Genomic DNA, 19,296 nt, shown 5'->3' on the forward strand with positions numbered 1-19,296 from the left:
ATGGTGAAGAGATTAGCCTTTTGCTTTTGGGTTTTTTATTTTAATGTGCTCTTTCTGTCATCCTTGTAGTTTGAGTAAAAGTCACAAAAAATAAATCGTCCATTCAACCATTCCTACCTATTCTATAACATTTCTTCCTATCTTCACAATGAACTCACACTCTTTCCACTTACTCACTGAAATTCTGATTCTCATTAACCCTTCCTTACCCTTCTGTCTTCTCTTTCTTTAGTGGTAGTGTACTGTCAACTGCTATGATTTTTTAAAAATATTTTTAGTCCACACAGAATGAAAAATTAAAATAAAAAAATTAATAAAAAAAGGGAGAAAGTTTTTCATAGAAAGTTTATAAATAACATTGGTTTTTATTCAATCATTCAAACATTTTGAGGGACCCAGTGCCCTGCTAGCCCCAGAGCCCCACTGGCCAAGACCACTGGGTGAGAGCCAGACAGCCAGAATTTGAGTGAGGTCCCCATGTGAGCCCACCTGGACATCTGGAATCTGAGTGAGATCCCTGAGCATACCCGCCCCGCACCTGCACCCACCCTGTGCTCATACCCACACTGCACCTGTTACACCCTGTGCCTGTTCTGCCCCACACCCCTGCCTCCACATCAAGTCAACTAACTTGCCTTTAATCTGTTGTCCGACCTAGCTGCAACAAGAGGCTGCTCTCACAGGCCCTGAATGGAACCTTTCCTTGGGTCAAAAGTTCAGAGAGAAACACAGGCAGGGTAGCAGCCCTACCCTCTTCTAGAACAGTGACTTCAGATCAAGAACCTATCATTGCCTCAGGCATGAAAAACTCTATCACAGCAATGTCACGTAAGAAGCAGGCTACTTCACACCCAACATAAGCACAAAGCAAGACATCATACCCAAAAAGTGATGCAGTATCAATGGATTTCCTGAAGCCAAAAATTCTGATGAAACTTTCTGACACCGAATATAAAAGAAAAATTACTGAATATTTTCAATGGGTGACACTGAAAACAAAAACCAGGAGAAGCTTAAAAAAAATCCAAAACAATGCAGATAAAACAAATGAGGCATTAGAGGCTCTGAAAAAAATGAGAAACCACTATTCATATTGAGGTCCAATGTTTCAGATGCTGTCAACATGATGGAGGGACACAGGAACAGAGATGAAGAGATGGGACACAGAATCAGTGAAATAGAAGATAAAATTGTCACCACTTATCTGCTAGAGCAAAAAAGCAGAATAAATAAAAAAGGAAAAAGAAGAAAACCTAAGAATAATGTGGGACAACATCAAGACAAAGAATATGCACATCATCAGAATCCCAGAACAGGAAGAAGCAAGTAAAGGCATCAAAAAGTTGTGGAAGATTTACCAGAAGAAAATTTCCCAGGCATAATGAAGAATGAGAAAATATATATTCAAGAAGCTGAGTGGACACCACATAGAATATACTCCAAAAGGAAAACACTGAGGTATATTATAGTCAAATTTGCCAGAAACAAAGTTAAGGAAAGAATTTGGAAAGCAGTGAGGGAGAAACAAAGAGTAACCTATAAGGGAGAGCAGAGATTAAGTGACAATTTCTCAGCAGAAATCATGGGAGCAAGAAGACAGTGGAATGACATATTTCAAACACTCAAAGAACACTAGAGTCAACCAAGAATACTGTACCCAGCAAAACTATCCATCAAATATGTAGGAGAGATCAGTATTTCCCAGAAAAACAGAACCTAAGGGAGTCAGTAAAAACACCACCAGTGTTGCAGGAAACACCAAGAGATGCCTTTCTTACAGAGTGCCACAGAAAGCAGGATGGACCAAAGTAACTAGCAATAACACCAAACAGAACTCTACAAAATGATAGAAACAAAACCTTGCCTCTCAATAATCACACTGAATGTGAATGGTTTAAATGCACCACTGAAGAGAAAAAGAGTAGCAGACTGGATTAAAAAACCAAAATCCATTAATATACTGTGTACAAGAGACATTCCTGAAAAAATGAAGCTAAAGAAAGACTAAAAAATATAAGGGTGGGAAAAAATATATCAAGCAAATGGTAACCAGAAAAAAACAGCAGTAGTGATATTATTCTCTGATAAAATAAATTTCAATGCAAAAACCATCACAAAGGACAAGGAAGATACCTACATAATGCATAAAGGGTCAGTAGAACATAATAATAAATATCTATGCACAAAATGAAAGACCTGCAAAATATATAAAACAAACATTAGCAAAACTGAAAAAGGAAATAGACAACAATACTATAGTAGTTGGAGACTTCAGTACACCACTCTCAAGAAAAGATGGAATTACCAGAAAGAAGCTCAACAAAGATACTGAAGAATTAAACCACAGAATAAACGAAATCAAACTCATAGATATTTATAAGCTAAAGCACAATACACCTTCTTCTCCAATGTTCATTGAACATTCTCCAGAACAGATTACATTTGAGGTCACAAGGCAAGCATCAATAAATTAAAAAACATAGAAATAAGGCAAAGCATCTTCTCAGACCACAATGCTACAAAATTAGAAATTAATAATAAGAGGATATAGGAGGAAAAAAAACATACCTTTTGAAGCTGAACAACACCTTGCTTGAACATGAGTGGGTACCCGAAGAAATAAAAAAGAAATTATAAAGTTTCTTGAAACAAAGAATAATGAAAACAGCACTTAACAAAACCTCTGGAAATAGCCAAAGCAAACCCATCAAAAGGCAGGAAAAAATGACCACTGACTCTCTAACCCAACATCTCCAACAAATTGAAAAAGAAGAGCAAGAAAACCTGACATTCTCTAAAAACCCTGAAATTATAAAAATTAGAGCAGAAATAAATGAAATAGAAACCCAAAAAACAATTGGAATCATAAAAAAACCTAGGAGTTGGTTCTTTGAAAAGGTCAATAAAATCAATAAACCACTAGCAAAATTAACGAAGGAAAAGACATAAGTAATCTGAATAAAAGATGAAATGGGCAACATCACAACAGAATCAACTAAAATAAAAAGGCTAACAATGAAAAAAAGGCTAACAATGGAATACTATGAAAAACTATACTCAAATATAAAAACCTAGAGGAAATGGACAAATACTTAGAAATTCACAACCTACCTAAACTGATACAAACTGAAATTGAACACCTGAACAGATCCATTACAAAAGAAGAAATTTAAAAGGTAATAAAACTACTTCCAGGCAAAAAAAGCCCTAGGTCAGATGGTTTTACAAGTGAATTTTATCAAAGATTCAGAGAAGAACTGTCACCAAATCTGCATAAACTATTTAAGAAAATAGAAAAAGATGGCATTTTCCTAGACTCATTCTATGACACAAACATATCCTTGATACCAAAACCAGGTAAAAACACCACCAAAATAGAAAACTAAAGGCCAATATCTCTCATGAACACAGATGCAAAAATCCAGAATAAAATCCTGGCCAATAGAATCCAACAACACATCAAAAAAATATAATAATTCACCATGACCAAGTGGGTTTCTTAACAGGTATGCAAGGATGGTTCAAGATAAGAAAAACAATCACTGTAATTCATCGTATTAACAAAGCCAAGAACAAGAACCACATGATTCTATCAATTGATGCAGAAAAGGCCTTTGACAAAATCCAAAATCCTTTCCTGATTAAAACACTCAACAACACAGGATTAGAGGGGAATTTCTTCAACATAGTAAAAAGTATTTATGCAAACCAGAGAGCCAACATTGTTCTCAATGCATTCCCTTTGAGAACAGGAACAAGGCAATGATGCCCACTATCACATCTCCTATTCAATATTGTATTGGAAGTCTTAGTGATAGCAGTAAGACAAGAGAAGGAAATAAGAGGTATCCAAATTGGCAAAGAAGAGGAAAAATTTTATCTGCAGATGATATGATAGTATACTTAGAAAACACTAAAGACTCAGCAAGAAAACTACTGGATATAGTTGACCAATTCAGTAAAGTGGCAGAAGACAAGATCAGCATACAAAAATCAATTGGATTTCTCTGTAGTGACAAAGAGACTACAGACCCGGAGCTAAGAAAAACAATACCCTTCACAGTAGCTAATCACAAGATTAAATACTTGGGAGTAAGTCTAACCAGAAGCACAAAGGATCTATTTAAAGAAGATTACAAAATATTACTACAAGAAACAAAAAGAGACCTGGAGAAATGGAAGAATATCCCTTGCTCATGAACATGAAGAGAAAGACTCAATATTGTGAAAATGACAATCATACCAAAGGCAATTTACACGTTCAATGCAATCCCAATACAAATACCAATTCCATTCTACGACGAGATGGAAAAGGCAATCTTCAACTTCATTTGGAATGGAAAGAAGCCGTGAATAAAGAAAACACTTCTTAAAAAGAGAAACAAGGAGGTAGGAGGCTTTCATTCCCTGATTTCAAATCCTACCACACTGCCACGGTGGTCAAGACAGCATGGTACTGGTACAATAATAGGCACATAGGTCAATGGAATAGAACTGAGAATCTAGAAATCATCCCATATACCTATGGTCAACTGATTTTTGACAAAGAGATGAAATCAGTTAAGTGGGGAAACAACAACCTTCTAAACAAATGGTGTTGGCAAATTTGGAAAACTATCTATAGAAAACTCCTTACTCCATACACAAAAACCAACTCAAAGTGGATCATGGACCTAGAACAAAAACCAAGAACAATAAACTTCATTAGAAAAAAGCTTGGAAGAACTCTAAAAGCCCTAATCCACAACATAACAGTCTTCCAAGCATCCTGAAAAACCTACAACCAGGAGAGGATAAAATAGTTGAATGGGACCTTTTAAGAATAAAATCCCTATGCACATCCAAAAACTTCTCTAACAGGGTAAAAAGAGAAGCCACAGACTGAGAAAAAAATATTTGGTCATGACATGTCTGATAATTTGGTCATGACATGTCTTATATTTATAATTTATAAAATACTCAAGCACCACAACAAGATAAAAGTAAACAACCCAATTGAAAAAATGGGCACAGAATATGAACAGACACTTCACCAAAGAAGACATTCAGATGGTGAACAAATACACGAAGAAATGTTCAAAATCCCTAGCTCTAAGAGAGATGCAAATCAAAACAACTATGAGATATTATCTCACCCCAGTAAGAATAGCAATATTTAACAGAACAGCAAACATCAAATGCTGGAGAGGTTGTGGAGAAAATGGAACCCTTATTCACTGTTGGTGGGAGTGTAAAATGGTACAACCACTATGTATGGCCGTATGGTGCTGGAAATAGAAATATCATTTGGCCCAGTAATTCCACTACTAGGAATATACCCCAAAGAAACTAGAACTGCCACCCAAGCAGATATATGCACACCCATGTTTACTGTTACTTTGTTCACAATAGCAAAGAGTTGGAAACAACTCAACTGTGCATCAAGAAACAAATGGATAGAGAAGCTGTGGTATAGTCACACAATGGAATACTATGCTGCATTGAAAAACAAGAAATGCATGAAAAATTATATAAAATGGGTGACCCTGGAGGACATTATGATGAGTGAAATATCTCAGTCACAAAAGGACAAATATTGTATAGTGCCACTGTTGTAAAGCAGGACTGACATTGGGGTTGGGGGGGAAACTAAGAAAAGATGGGATAAATAATGTATACTGCATTGAAACAGATGAGGGAGAGAACTGTTTAGGTGGAATTTATGATTAGGTATTTTTGTCAAGAATGTCCAGAATGAAAGCTGCACAGTGGAGTAGACGGGGGGTGGGGTGGGGGAGCAGATTGTATAACACTAAAAGAATTTTTTTTCTTTTTACTTTTCAAAGAAAAGAGTGAAATGTTTTTTTTTCCTTTTTACTTTTCAAAGAAAAAAGTGATCTGGGGGAAAGGGGTGGGCAGGGCAGTGAGGAAATTGTACAACAATGAATAAATGGAAATCCAAAGTCTCTGTAAACTTTCATTAAAATAAATATTAGGTTTTTTTTAAAAAGTTGCAATTTCTGAAAGCTATTCTTCTACTAGTGCTCTAGGACAGTGATGTAGTCCCTAAGAAGACACCACTTTTGCAGTTCAAATCTACAAACAGCTCTGATGGAGAGATAATTAACCTCCTCCTGGGAGATTTACAGCCTTGGACATCTGCCAGAGGGCCAGTTATGAGTCAGTTACGACCTGATGGCAAAGCACATCTTTAAATAACTATTTTAAAGAGGGTCAGTAAGCAACTTCTACCGATTAGACCAAAAGTAATTACATAAAGAATCTCTTCAACCTCAAAGTTTGCATTTCCCATTTAGCATGAACTGAAGAGCTCATTTTCAGCTAGAATGAAAGTGGTTGGTTGACCTGTAACTTCCCTGGAGCTATCCCTTTACTGCCTCAAACGCTATGTCTGAGAGAGGTGATAGTCCTTGATTTAGATTGTCACAGGGGATATGCTGGGGGGATATTCAGAATCTAAAAGTCTTTTTTTTTAAAAAAAAATTAAATCTATGATTTCTAATTGATACCTGCAGGGTAAATACCTAAAAAAAAAAATAAATATATTAGAATAAACTTGGTGGGGGGAAGACTAGACAAAAGGGGAATCTTGGACAGAGAGAGAACCAATTAAAGTTTTTGGTTTTTGTCGTATTTTTTAAAAGACACACAAAAATGACTTAGTCTATGGCAGTGAAGTTCCCTTGGGGTAAAAGAAACCCTAATTAAAATGATAGGAGTTCTCTATTCATCAACCTTCTTCTTGTCCTCATCAGATGCAGGAGGCACAGGTCTGGGGCTGGACATCCCAGTGTCATCAGTTCACTGTTATTTTCCGTTATCGCCACAGACAGGATTTTCATAAACATCTTACAGGCCAAGTCCAGACACGGTTTGCTTTGTGAAGAGCATGATCCCATGACATGTTTTAGGATCACTGTTGTACCACCACTGAAACCATGATCCTTAGAAACACTCCACTACTTAATCAGTGAATGCAGGGCCAGGATTTTAAACTGACTCTGAGGCCACTAAGAAAAAGAGAGTGAGGTGTTGCCTCACCCTGGGGGTCTATATTTCCAGGGGGAAAAAAAAGATCAACCTGTAATCACCTACCTCTTCCTGCTAAACCCTCCTGTTACATACTTTAAAAACCAGACCCAAAACATGAGAGTCCCTTCCCCTGCCAACAGTAAAAGCTTGCTGTTTTCAAGCTTTGCCTTTTGATTATCACATTCCTCTTCCAGGGCCAGGAATGCAGATCTGTGTGAACTGGCTGGCCTGGCCAGCTGGGGTCCTGGACTGACAGTGGGGCTCCAGGAGGGAGGGAACAAGGGAATCGGATACCTTGCTGTGATTAAGAGCGCCAGCACTTCTTCTCCGATGCCCTCTACATCCACCACCAGGGCCAGCTCATATTTCTTCACAGTGTTGGAACACAAAGTCACCTGGGGAAGGGGGGGGGGAGGAAAAAAACCCCACAATCCAAAAGGTGGAAAGGTTGCTCTTCTGGAAAGGTGCGTGCTCTTAGACACAAGAGAAAGGAGCTGGAGAGAGGACAAGGTCAGTGCACTGTCTCCATGCTTTGTTGGCAGAAAGCATTTTATGCTTTGAGTTGAGTAAGTTATACCTCGGGGTCAGAGCTTGCTGAGTTTCATTCAAGGCCAGGTCAGAACCAAAGAACCAAACAGCTTTTAGCACAGGAGGCTTGCTCACTTGGGGGCACCTATAGCAAGAAACCAGACATCCCTATGAAAGGGGGGGAAAACGACCATGAATGTTACAAATTATCAAATTCCAGTGATTATAATTTATACTGTTTCCTCACATCTGTGGGCTATATGAATTCTAAAATTCAATATGCTGATTAAAAAACAACAACACACCACCCCAAACTATAGCTAAGTAGATCTCAGAGAAAAAAGAAATGGGCATATCCACATGGTTTCTGGAGACTGATCAGAAGGGCCAAGATCAATGAGATGGTTTACTTCATCCCACACCCAAATGTGTACCAGCTGAACAGGAACTGGTAAGCTCCAAAGACAGGCCTATCTAATGTAGTAACTGGCCTGAAATGAGGGTTGTAGTTGCTCTTGTGAATTTTTATATGTAGGCTGTTAAGAAGGCTTATTACAAGTTTTAATTGCCTCAAAATGATTTGTACTGGAGGAGATACTTGTAATTCCAGAATACTGCTTCTGGCACCGGTTAAGGCTTTTCTGTCCATAAATTATGTATCAAACACTAATTAAAAATTCCTCAGGTTGCAGAGGGAATCACTGGATGCAAATTGGAGTCCACACAGACCTGGTTCAAGTGCAAATCTGGAGGGAAATACGGAGCTCGGAGAAAGCTTTTCTGAATATAAAGGAAAAAACAAAATAAAAAAGGGATGTTGGAGCCACTGATTTGGAAACTTGTCAGCAGAGAAGCCACTGCATCAGTGCACAGAGATTCCTCATACACCTGCAAGCCTGTGTTCGAGCCCCAGTTATGATCAGACAGAAGAAGTACAAGAGGTTCGGGCCGAACGTCAGCAGAGAGGGCCTGTGGCAGAAAAAGAGAAACTACCCAAGTGCTCACTACCACAGTTACAACGATCTAGGCTATGGAAGCACACAGGGTGGTGGGAAAGCCCTCGGGAGGGCAAAGGACAACTGGAACGGAGCCAGGATGAGGAGATTCATGGTGAAATGCTCATGTTATGAAACATTCTTCAACAACTGTGGAGATGAAATAGTAGTCAGATTCAAGATAACAAGTAGAGACAAGATTACCAACCTTAGCTGAGAAATTATTTCCTCCCTCTTTCCCAGAGAGTACAAAATCATTTCAATCTAATGCCGTGGTCAGTACATGCCAGACCTAACTGCGTGGAAGCAAAAGTCAGTGAAGGGAGGCAGCTAAACCCTTTCTCGGGTAACTGGGAAATGCTTTTGGTGGCAGCAGCAGCAGAAGCAGACTACAGCCACTGCACCTTCTGTCCTGATTTCAAGGTGCCCCCTCTCTCATGGACAGTAAATGAAAACTGACTTCTAGTTGACCCTCCATTGGGTTTATGAGGCTAAAAATCACACAAGAGGAGAATGCTCATCTTCCTCTCTAGCACCTGCTGGGGGATTCAAACCACCGGAGAACTGCGGCCTTTAGGTTAGCACCACAACTCTCTCAGGACTACGTCAGCAGAGCCTTTCAGGGGAGCCCAGAAAGGCAAACTAACACACCTCCTCGCTGCCATCCCCTCAAACCTGCTAAACCTCTGTTAGCGATATCACATCCATGTTGGCCCTGAAGTCCAGCCATGAGTTAAAAATCTGCATAAACTAGGTTTAAATTGGATAAATTAGATTTGAGGCCTGAATCTGGACAGTGACTGGTACATAGTTTCTGAGAGTGAAGGAGAGGAGAACTAACTTCACAGTGAGTTATTCCACCTTGATATTAATTCCTGTGGGCGTACTGATCACTAGAAAGAAATGGAAACCTTAAGCTGGTCAACGCGGGCATCTAGACTGATGTAAACCCACGCATTCCTTTGCCTGGTATACTATTAGCCTCTTTTGCTGCAATCTTGATTGCACTGTTTAGACTTATTTTTTTTTTGCATGACTTTCCAGCCATCCTCCCAGTAACACTGAACACCCTCTACAGGGTCCAAAAGCTTCCCGTGTGTTTACGTGCCCAGTCACACGTGCTGGGTGGCTCTGACCTTTACCTGGATAACAGCAAATCCCTGAGGGCGGATGGTGCCACAGCTCGGCACGACTGTGAATTCCCTTGGCTTCTCTGCTGTGATATCTTCCAGGGTCCAAGAACATTCTTTGTTGACACAACACTGCTCACAACTTGCAATGCTTTTATGTCCCTGGCCATCCCCACGGATACGCAGTTTGAAGGTCATGGGGACCAAAGAGGTGTTGTTAAGGGAACAGGTCAAGGTCTGAGGAAACCCTGGAAAACAAAGCAGGAGGTGAGAAACACAAGCTTGACAGTATGTTCTTCTTCTGACCTTGGACTTCGCTCTGTTGTTAGCAGTCAGCTAGTCAACTCCAACCCATGGTGACCTCGTCCCTGCAGGAGAGATCAGCTCCGTAAGCAGGTGGCCAGGCTGATCTTCCCAGGCACCTCCGGGCGGTTAGACGAATTCTGGCTTAACCACTACTGCTCAGTCCCTTCTAACTCATATACAGTGACCCGAGGCTGAAAATCTTTTATGGGAGGAGACTGGCCGCCTTCCTCCACCTGTTGTTAGATACCACTGAGTCAGTTATGACCACAGCAATCTGACGAAGGACAGACCTGAATCTTGCCCTCTCCTGCACCATCCTCAGCACCTCTGATGTACACAAGCCCACCACCACAACGACGGTGTCGAGCCGTCTTTCTGGGAGTGTTCATCGCTTTCTGACCTTCTCCAGCGTGAGGTCTTTTTCTAAGGACTGGCCGCCCCTCTTGACAACATGCCCAAAGTATGTGGGACGTCGTCTTACGACTTCCCCCAGCAACCAGCGAATCCTTGAATGAATTCTCTCTGCGGCTCTTCTCCATCTCAATTCCAACCCACACTACTGTTTTCAAGCACGCAGTCAGTAAGTCCTTTTCCTCATTCTTCCAATAAATATTTATCACGCATTTACCGAGGCAGATTAAACAGTAGATGGAACACCAGCCCTTCACTTGTCAAGAAGTAGGACTGCTGTCAGTTCACCAAGTTGTCTTCTATAAGCATACTGTGCCTCTTTTCCCCCTTCTGTACAAAACCAGAGATACTTTCCCCTCAGAAAATGGGATCACACTTGCTCTCCTCATTTGTCACTGTGTGAGAGGAGACGCCTGCATGGTTTTCCGCCTGCTGTGTGAAGCAGAGTCTGTAAGACATAACATAGCTTCTGTGGGACCTGCCCAAGGATGATGAACTCAGGGCCAGCGGCCCAAACCCCCCAGCCTCTCCCGAGGGGCTGCACCACCTGCTGCTGCAGCCAGACATCTCCCTCACACAAAGTTGCCTTCTCCCGCCACGCCGAGCTCTTCCTCAGGTCTCAGCTATGTCTTAGTTTGTGAGATTCTTGTGCCCATTTGAGAAACATGGTTTCTCTCTGCCTGGCGAGTGGGATGCTCATTAGCCATTTAGGGACCTTCGTGGTGTGATGAGTAAATCACGTGGCTGCAAACCAAAGGGTTGGCGGTTCGAACCCACCATCCATTTCAAGGGAGAACAATGAGGCAGTGTTTCTGCAAAGATTCACAGCCCTGGATATCCCGTGGGGCAGTTGTGCCAAAGGGTTGCTATGACAACCTGGGGACAGACTTGATGGCTGTGGTTTTTACTTTGGTATCACCGTGTCTGTTACTACTTTCAAGAACAAGAAGAATTATCTATGCTGATAAACACACCGCTCCTCAAGTCGGTTCTGACTCGTGGCACCTTTGCGTGTTTCTGAAGCTATCAATCCTCACAGGGGGAGACTGCCTGTAGTTTCCCCTTCCATTCTGTCTTTCTCTTTGCCAATGAGTCCGAACCACTTCACAGCTGACCCTCCACTGGACTGTAAGGCTTTAAATCACTTGAGAGTAGACTGACCCTCTTTCTCCTGAGGAACTTCTGATGAATGTGAACTGCTGGTGAGACACGCCCTTTGGATTGAGAACGATACTTTCCTGTTAAACAACTCTCTTCTAGAACTATCCACCATCAACTCAGAACCAAGTCAGAGCTGACCCTCCAGCAGATTTCTGGAGGCGATCAGTAGCACAAGGGGGAGACGGCCCATCAGGGAGCAGCTAGTGGACGTGAACTGTCAGAGAAGTGGCCCCTTTGACTTAGCAGTGCCACTCCAGACACACCAACACCAGCACAACTCCCCTCTAGCTCCACAGAAGGCTAAACACGAGCACTTCTATTGCTTGCAAGAATCCCCTTTCAACCTTGAACCCTGCTGCAGTAAAACAGCACCAGTCCCTCGCAGTCACTGCTCTGTCACTTCAGTAGGTATCTTGACTGGATCGACTCTTCTGCCCCGTCTAAGCCCCTGCAGACACACTGGAACCACTGGAGGAAAGGCCCACGTCTCCTCTGGGTGGCATGTGCCGTACTACTTGGTGGCTGCCCAGGTGGTACAAAGAGGTCATGCTCTTGGTGGCTGGAGGTTGGAATCTACCCAGAGCTTCTCAAAGGAAATGCCTGCTGATCGGGTTCCCCACAATGCGCCGCTGAGGATCCCCTGGGACTGAGTTCTGCTGTGACGCATGCAGAGCCGCCTAAGTGGTGCCCACTCAATGGCCACTGACTCCCTCCACCTGGCAGAGATCGTTCAAGGAAAAGCAACTCTCCGAGTAAGCGCTCTTGAAGAGAACTCACCGTTGTCGAGTTGGAACCTATTCACGGCTGGCCCTGCAAATCACATGGGAGAGGACTGCTGTGAGCCGCTGGTGGACTCGAACTCCGGAGAAGGGCAACCTTTTCCAGAGAAGGGCCACCCTGGGGTTAGCAGCACAACTCCCTGCAGCTCCAGCGCCCTCACAGAGCCTGTCCGAGCTCCTGACAGGCTGCTCCTGGACATGGAAGAGGAGCTTCTGCACAGTCAGGCTATCGCTGCATCTGACTGGCTCAATAATGTCTCCACCTGCACCCCATTTCACCTGAGCAGGATGGTGAACGGCTCTCCTACTGGAGGGTGTACTATGGGAACAGAAGGAAGTGCACCTCGAGTGTTCCTGAGAGGCAAGGCTGGTGAAACGTCTTCTCACCTACTCCGGGCATGGAACTGTCCTTGGGGACACCATGCGAGTCACCATGAGAGTCAGGGAATGAGATGAAGACCCTCAATGAGATGTACAATGCAATGACCATGATAGCTGAACTTGAGCCTGGCAGAGATTGTGAAGATGGTGCAGGACAAGGTCAGGTTCAGATCCTTTTTCACAGGACTGCTCTGAGTTCCCCAAATGGCACCTAACAGCAAAACTATGGGAACAGATCATAAACATTCAAACCATGGCCTAGATCACTTCCTTGAAGCCAGAAGTTGTTCTGAGAAAAAAAGTCAATATAACCTCTTATCTGGAAATATTCCTTTTGCCAGTATGTGGACTGCTGTTAAGATGCCCAAAGTAAAGGAATATTGGTTTTCTAAAGACTGACAGGTCATTAATAAGAATGCCTTTCCTAGGTTTCCAGTTGTACTGATTCCGAATACTGTGCTATTTACAGTTCCACCTGAAAGCAGGAGCTTTACAGTGATAAACCTCTATCCTGCCTTCTTTAACATCAGATAGATACAAAGCCAGCAGTTACTTGACTTTTTGGTGGAATGTTTAGTAACATGTTTGGACAGAAGAGCTTTCATGATGGGAAGAATCTTCTCCAAAGTTTAATACTCATTCAATCTGTGTATGCTCACATGACCTAGAAAGTCCCTGAGTAAAGATCCAAAGAAACAAATGGGTAAAGATCAAAAGGCTGCAAGAGAAACATCACAGATCTGTGAATAGACAGGATGGCTCTGTGACCTGAGGCGAGCCATTCACTCGTTCTAAGGTCCAGCTCTCCTGTGTCTAAAATAGGATATATATAAAATATAAAATAGGATAGCAGCATCTATTTCACAGGACTGCAAAAAACTTCAAGTGTCTGAATGCATTTAGAAGTGACTGAGGATATTCAATAAGCAAGAGGAACAGTAGCGATTACCATTTTTATTACTGGCAAAGCTTAGATGGAGGAGATGGCTCAGGGAGGTAACTGAGTATGAAGACATTGCAAAACTGCAAAAGAGCCTTCAATGCTGAGGCACAAAACACCTGACTCACCGCCATGGAGAAGCCGGGCCCAACCAACCCTGGAGTCATCCCAGACAAACAAAAGGAACCCACAGAGTGCCCTGAAGTAAATAATCCTCAAGGTAAGCTCAGGTGGCAAGAAAGGGCAGGAGAAAGGGAAATGGAAAGTGAGAGAGCAGAGACAAAGCGAAAAGAGAGCTGGTAAGTAGTGGAGGATTGTAAGTCAAAACAGACCAGAAATGCATAAACTGCTGAACAGAACCACAACCCACCAGCGAGTTAATTCCAAATTTGAGAAGGGTGGAGGGACAGTGCAAGAGAGGAAGACCCCTGATGAGATGGACTGATTCAGTGACTGGGGTAACGGGGGTAGGTGTGCCATGGGCAGTAAGATTGGCACAGGACAGAGCAGGGTTTAGGTCTGATGTACACAGGGTCGCTGTGAGTCACAGGCGACTTGATGGCACATAACCACCACCACCTTAATTCATAGTCCGCTGGTCAGAGATGATGACCTCTCCATCTCTGCGTAGCTATGCTGGTGAAGCAGAAGCTGGGGAGAAGTAAATGTTGAAGGCGTAAAGCGTAAGCGTCTCTTGTTTCACTGCTGGAAGCAGTGAGACAAGCTGGGCCAAGAGCTTGATATGTCCGGACACAGTTACAATTTTCATGTATAAAATTTATACCCCTTGTGGTATGGAGTTACACTACCAACCCAAAGGCACATGGTTCAAATCCACCAGCAGCCCTTGTAGGATGAAGATGAGCTGTCTCCTCTAGGGTGATTTACAGCCTCTGAAAGCCCACTGGAGGGTCAGCTAGGAGACGTTTCTGACTCAAGAGTCAATAACATTCTTAGTGTTACCAATAAAAACACTAAAGGAGGTTCTCTGCAAACCCCGCTCCGGGAGAGAAAAGTCATTCTCCCTAATTTCTACATAAAATGGGAAGATACTCACCGAAGGAAACCTGACCAAAGTTCAGGGCAGGCACATTAAAATGGAAGGTGGGTCCGACGACGCAGCCCCTGAAAGTAAAGCGACAAACTGGAGGAATGAGTGGGCAACTGAGTGAATCACGGGTCACAGCTTGGCATTAAATTGCTTCTATAACCCAGGACTTAAAGAATGGTGATGACAACACAGGGTTTTGGCAAAAGGTGCTGTGAACTTTATCTCCCAATGATGGACAGGGTGAAGGCAGAATAAACACCTCACCCAGCACAAAATGATGCTACCTTGGATGCTGCACTCAGCATAAAAACTTAGTAACTTGGACAACAAATGAAAATTACATGTCCCATCATATCACACACAGCAAAGCTTACAATAACACCAGTGCTTCCTGTGTCATGCTTTGGTAATATTAATGTGGTGGTGGTGGTGGTTGTTTGTGTGCGTGAATCCAGCCTCTGCTACCAACTAGGCAGTTCTTTTATCTTGGTCCATGTGTCCTCTTTGTGTATAAAAGGGACTTGACAAGGGCAGCTTTACAGACCTGTGCTCTGTTCTGAAACCTGCTTCTTACTCACTGTACAGTCTCAAGCTCCCAGAGTGATTCCTCATTTCATATAAAAGAGCTCTCATACAATTTCTAGCTGACTTCAGGTAGTCATGTAATCCCTGGAATATTCCTGGAAGTTGGGATTATAGTCAATTCACGACAAAGATGGATTCAGGTCACTGGTAGAATTACGAGTGCTAATTATGCGACTTTAAAATAAGGTGCGTGCCCGTGATGATCCACTTGTCGGTGCACTCAAATTGCCGGGGATTTGGGGCTAGCAGCTCTGTTCACTATGACGACCCCTCAGAGCTCCCTTCTGATTCTCCAGGTGGGACCAATGTGTCCCAACGGTCCCATAAGTGTAGAAGAGGAAGGCAGAGAGCAGGTCAGATGATGCTGAGTAAGGAGGATCTGACCCACGACTACCGGCTCTGAAGACAGAGAAAGGAAACCAAGAATCAAAAGACCATGGGGGGAGGGAGGCAATTACGCAAAAAAGGAATAATTTTTTTTTTAACCTGGGGGAAAGGGAGGAGAATGTGCAATAATGAATGAGTAAATGAAAATCCAACATTTTTATAAACTTTTGTTAAAATCACAATAAAAAATAAAAGACAAAATATCCTGTTGTGGTTTTTTTGTTTTGTTTTGTTTTGTTTTTTAAAAAGAACATGGTGAACCTCGCCAGAAAAATCACGGGCGTGGCTTCTCTCCTGGAGCCTCCAGAAGGAACACAATGCTGCCGGCACCTTGCTTTCAGGCCTATAGATTCGTGTTGGATTTCTGGCCTTCTGAACTCTAAAATTTAAAATATTATACAGTAAGTAGATATCGTTTGAAGCCACTAAATTTGCGATTTGTAATCTGTTACAGCAGCAACAGAAAACTTAACACATCAAGTAGTTGTTTAGCTTCATTTCTCTTTAGAGCAGTGATTCTTTTTCTCCATTTGTCAAATCTTTGAAACTATCTAGATCAGAGGTAAGAAACGAAACAAGCGCCCATCTGTGCGCCAAAGCTTTAACAGGTTATAGGCACAGAGATGCCAGGAAAAGACACTAAAAAGAAATCTCCTGATTCACAAAACCACAGGCGTTGGTGACGGGGGTGTATCCACACCAAACCAAACACACGGTTCCCTGATGATGCTTCCGGCTGCGACAGATCTGACCACCTTGTGGAGAGACGCTTCCCGAAGGCCTGAGGAGGAGTGATCAACGCAAAGGCACAATGCAGCAAGCTGCAATTCCAAAAGCCTTTCTGCAACCATCCATTCTATTCTGTGCTAATGACTGAGAGTGGTTTCAGGAGGAGTGGCTGTTTCGCAGCAAGGATCTGGAGTCCAGAGGAGGCCGAAGTCATGGTAGCGAACAGTTGAGACGCTTGGTCTGTTAAAAGAATCTTTTGGGGAAAGAGTAACAAATAGATCAAATGTGCCTGAAATGCATGGAAGTCTAAGGAGCAAAGGAAAGCAGCTCATGAAATTGCACAAAGCAGTCATTTCATCAGCGCAGAATAGAAAAGACCGGAGATGAATCACATTTGTTCAAAGGCACAATTTAACTGCGGGAATTAACCGTGGCTGCCTAACAACATCTGGACTGAGATGCCATCCATTTCATTTTAACGGAGAATCTGAACATTAGGGCAGGCACTGCTGAGGTTGTGTCAGCCATCAGCCTGGGGGTCAGTTACTGTTCTCATTTGAAGATTATGGGTTAAACTTACTGCACTAGTGCATGGTAAGGCTGCTTTCCTGTTGTTGCCATGTGCCTTCAAGTCCAGTATGACTCACAGCGATCCTATGAACAACAGATGTGAACCCTGTCCTATCCTGTGGCATCCTTATCATCTCCGACACACGGCAGCCAATTGCCACAGTCATCGTGTCAATCCATCTCACTGGAGGTCTCCCTCTCTTTCACTAAACCTCCACTTTTCCAAGTGTCATTTCTCTTTCTAAGAAATAGCTCTAACAATATGCCCAAAGTATTAGGGAGGAAGCAGCATTACCCTCTTCACCCCAAGGAGAACTGTGGCTACACTTGGCCCAGCATGTATCTGTTTGTCCTTTTGGCAGTCCATGAGATATACTCAGTTCTCTTCTCCAGCATCACAACTCAAAGGCATCGATTCTTCTGTCATCCGTATTCACTGTCCAGCTCTCAGCTGCCCCTAGCAAGTGACTGAAAACACCATGGCCTTTTCCCCCTCATTCTTTATTCCTCAAATGTACATCACTGCTCTACAGTACTTTAGAGAGCTACCCGAAAGCAGACTTGCCCAAAGCAATATATCTCCTTGTCTCCTGACTGCTAATACCAAGGGTGTTGATTATGGATTCAAGTAGGATGAAATAATTGACAGTTTCAATCCTTTCTCCCTCTAGCATGACATTGCCCACTGGCCCAGTGGTCAGGATTTTTGTTTTCTTGATGTTGAGACTTTTCAGTTGCATCCATTCTCGGAACGACCGTGCACCACCAGGATTCCTTAGGACAGCTCCCACTTGCTATTTAACGCAGGGCTAGGAACTGGTTTCATCATGGCCAATCTGAGGGATTAGTCAGAGGCATCAGAACAAGCAAAACTGACACCCTGGAAGACACAGAAGCCCTGCAAGCGAGCACTTTCAGGGCTTGATGCATAATATGGGTTATTGACAGGACGGTGGGGCTACATAAATTCACAGCTATGGAGTTAACCACTATCTTTAAAAGGAATGGAAAACTGCCATCTCTGAAGGCCTGCTCTCTTGTTAAATAAATGTACCCTCCCTTTAAAAAGACTGAGTCAACAATTATTCCAAATTAGTTCTTCATTGTAATCATTTTTACTTGCACATGTACAGCTTTTTTAATTTTTATTATTTTGTGTGTGTATACCATCAAATTGGATCTGACTGGTACAGGAGGACACTGTCCCCCCTTTTCCAGCATAGCATCTGGTGGATTAGAACTAGACACCTCTGGGATTGCAGTGCAGCTTCTTACCACTAGGCCACTAGAGCTCCCTACATGTACAGCTTTTAAATCACTCAAAAGCCTTCAAGCCTTTCCATACAGTAAGTTAAGGATAATTAAGAGCCAGGCACACTTGAGCTGATTGACCTACAAGTTCTCAAAGACCCACTTAGGAAGGGACCTCGTTCACCACCCAGGTGAAATGCCTGTGTGTCATTTAGGTTCAGTTAGCTGATTATCTCAAACCAAACCCACCACCACCAGGTCAATTCTGATTCCTGGCAGCCCTCCATCATGGAGGGTGAGAGGAGGGTTGAAGGTCACAAAACAGGAAAATATACTCCTCTGTTCTCTTACTGTGCACACTCTAGATGTCAGTCACAAATCAAGAGAGGCATATATCCAACTTCTTGAAGGAAAGCAATTCCTTCTTATTTTTACTATTATAATAGGCACAGAACATTATGGAAGAGGACAAAGATGTCACGTGAACCCTAAAGTCTTGAGACATGTAAAAACAAGTTCAAGATTGGAGGATGTTCCCTTGACCAAACCGTAACACCTTGAAGGTACATGCATTCACTCTCCTTAGTGGTTATGAACACTAGGGGGAAAGGTTTGAGAAGAAATAGTAATCATCTCTGAACTGATTGCAAGATCTTGCATTTCAAGTGGGTCTCATGAGACCAATAAAGGATCTAAATGTGTCTCCCTCTTTACTATACTATCTCCCAGATCCTTGGGAGACTTTAGATGTAGGTGGAGAGAGGTCTTGCCAGCAGTAGCCAGTAATAAAAAACTGCCATGGTAATTAACAACCTGTTGCTGTGGGAATCCAGAGTCAGAGCAATGTGTCCTGAGGACATGAGCCTTCCAAGTGTCAGGAGTCAAAATCACAGATCTTTTCAAAACCTGAAGACAGACTCTCATGGTAATGACTTGGCATTATCACAGCAGCTGGAGAAGCCATACAAAGATGTCAAGCACAAAAGTTACAAGTGCCGAGCGCTGGCCGCCTGGCCCTGTGAGCGCTGGCTGTGTGAGCGCTGGCCGCCTGGCCCTGTGA

The 19,296-nt window shown here is 42.8% G+C and overlaps 1 protein-coding gene across 1 annotated transcript in view; it reads right to left on the reverse strand.

The window, feature by feature from the left end:
* The window catches only part of HYDIN (HYDIN, axonemal central pair apparatus protein), a 294,240-nt gene that overhangs the window by 186,952 nt on the left and 87,992 nt on the right, over positions 1 to 19,296 (reverse strand). The window contains exons 12-14 of the mRNA XM_006878867.1: positions 14,721 to 14,788; positions 9,698 to 9,933; positions 7,327 to 7,427 (exon numbers count right to left, since the gene is read on the reverse strand). Of these exons, the coding sequence (XP_006878929.1) occupies positions 7,327 to 7,427; positions 9,698 to 9,933; positions 14,721 to 14,788 (405 nt within the window). The remainder of the gene's footprint in view (positions 1 to 7,326; positions 7,428 to 9,697; positions 9,934 to 14,720; positions 14,789 to 19,296) is intronic.

This window comes from Elephantulus edwardii, unplaced genomic scaffold (assembly GCF_000299155.1).
Source record: "Elephantulus edwardii isolate Elephantulus edwardi_28Jun2011 unplaced genomic scaffold, EleEdw1.0 scaffold00001, whole genome shotgun sequence".
Taxonomy (NCBI): Eukaryota; Metazoa; Chordata; class Mammalia; order Macroscelidea; family Macroscelididae; genus Elephantulus; species Elephantulus edwardii.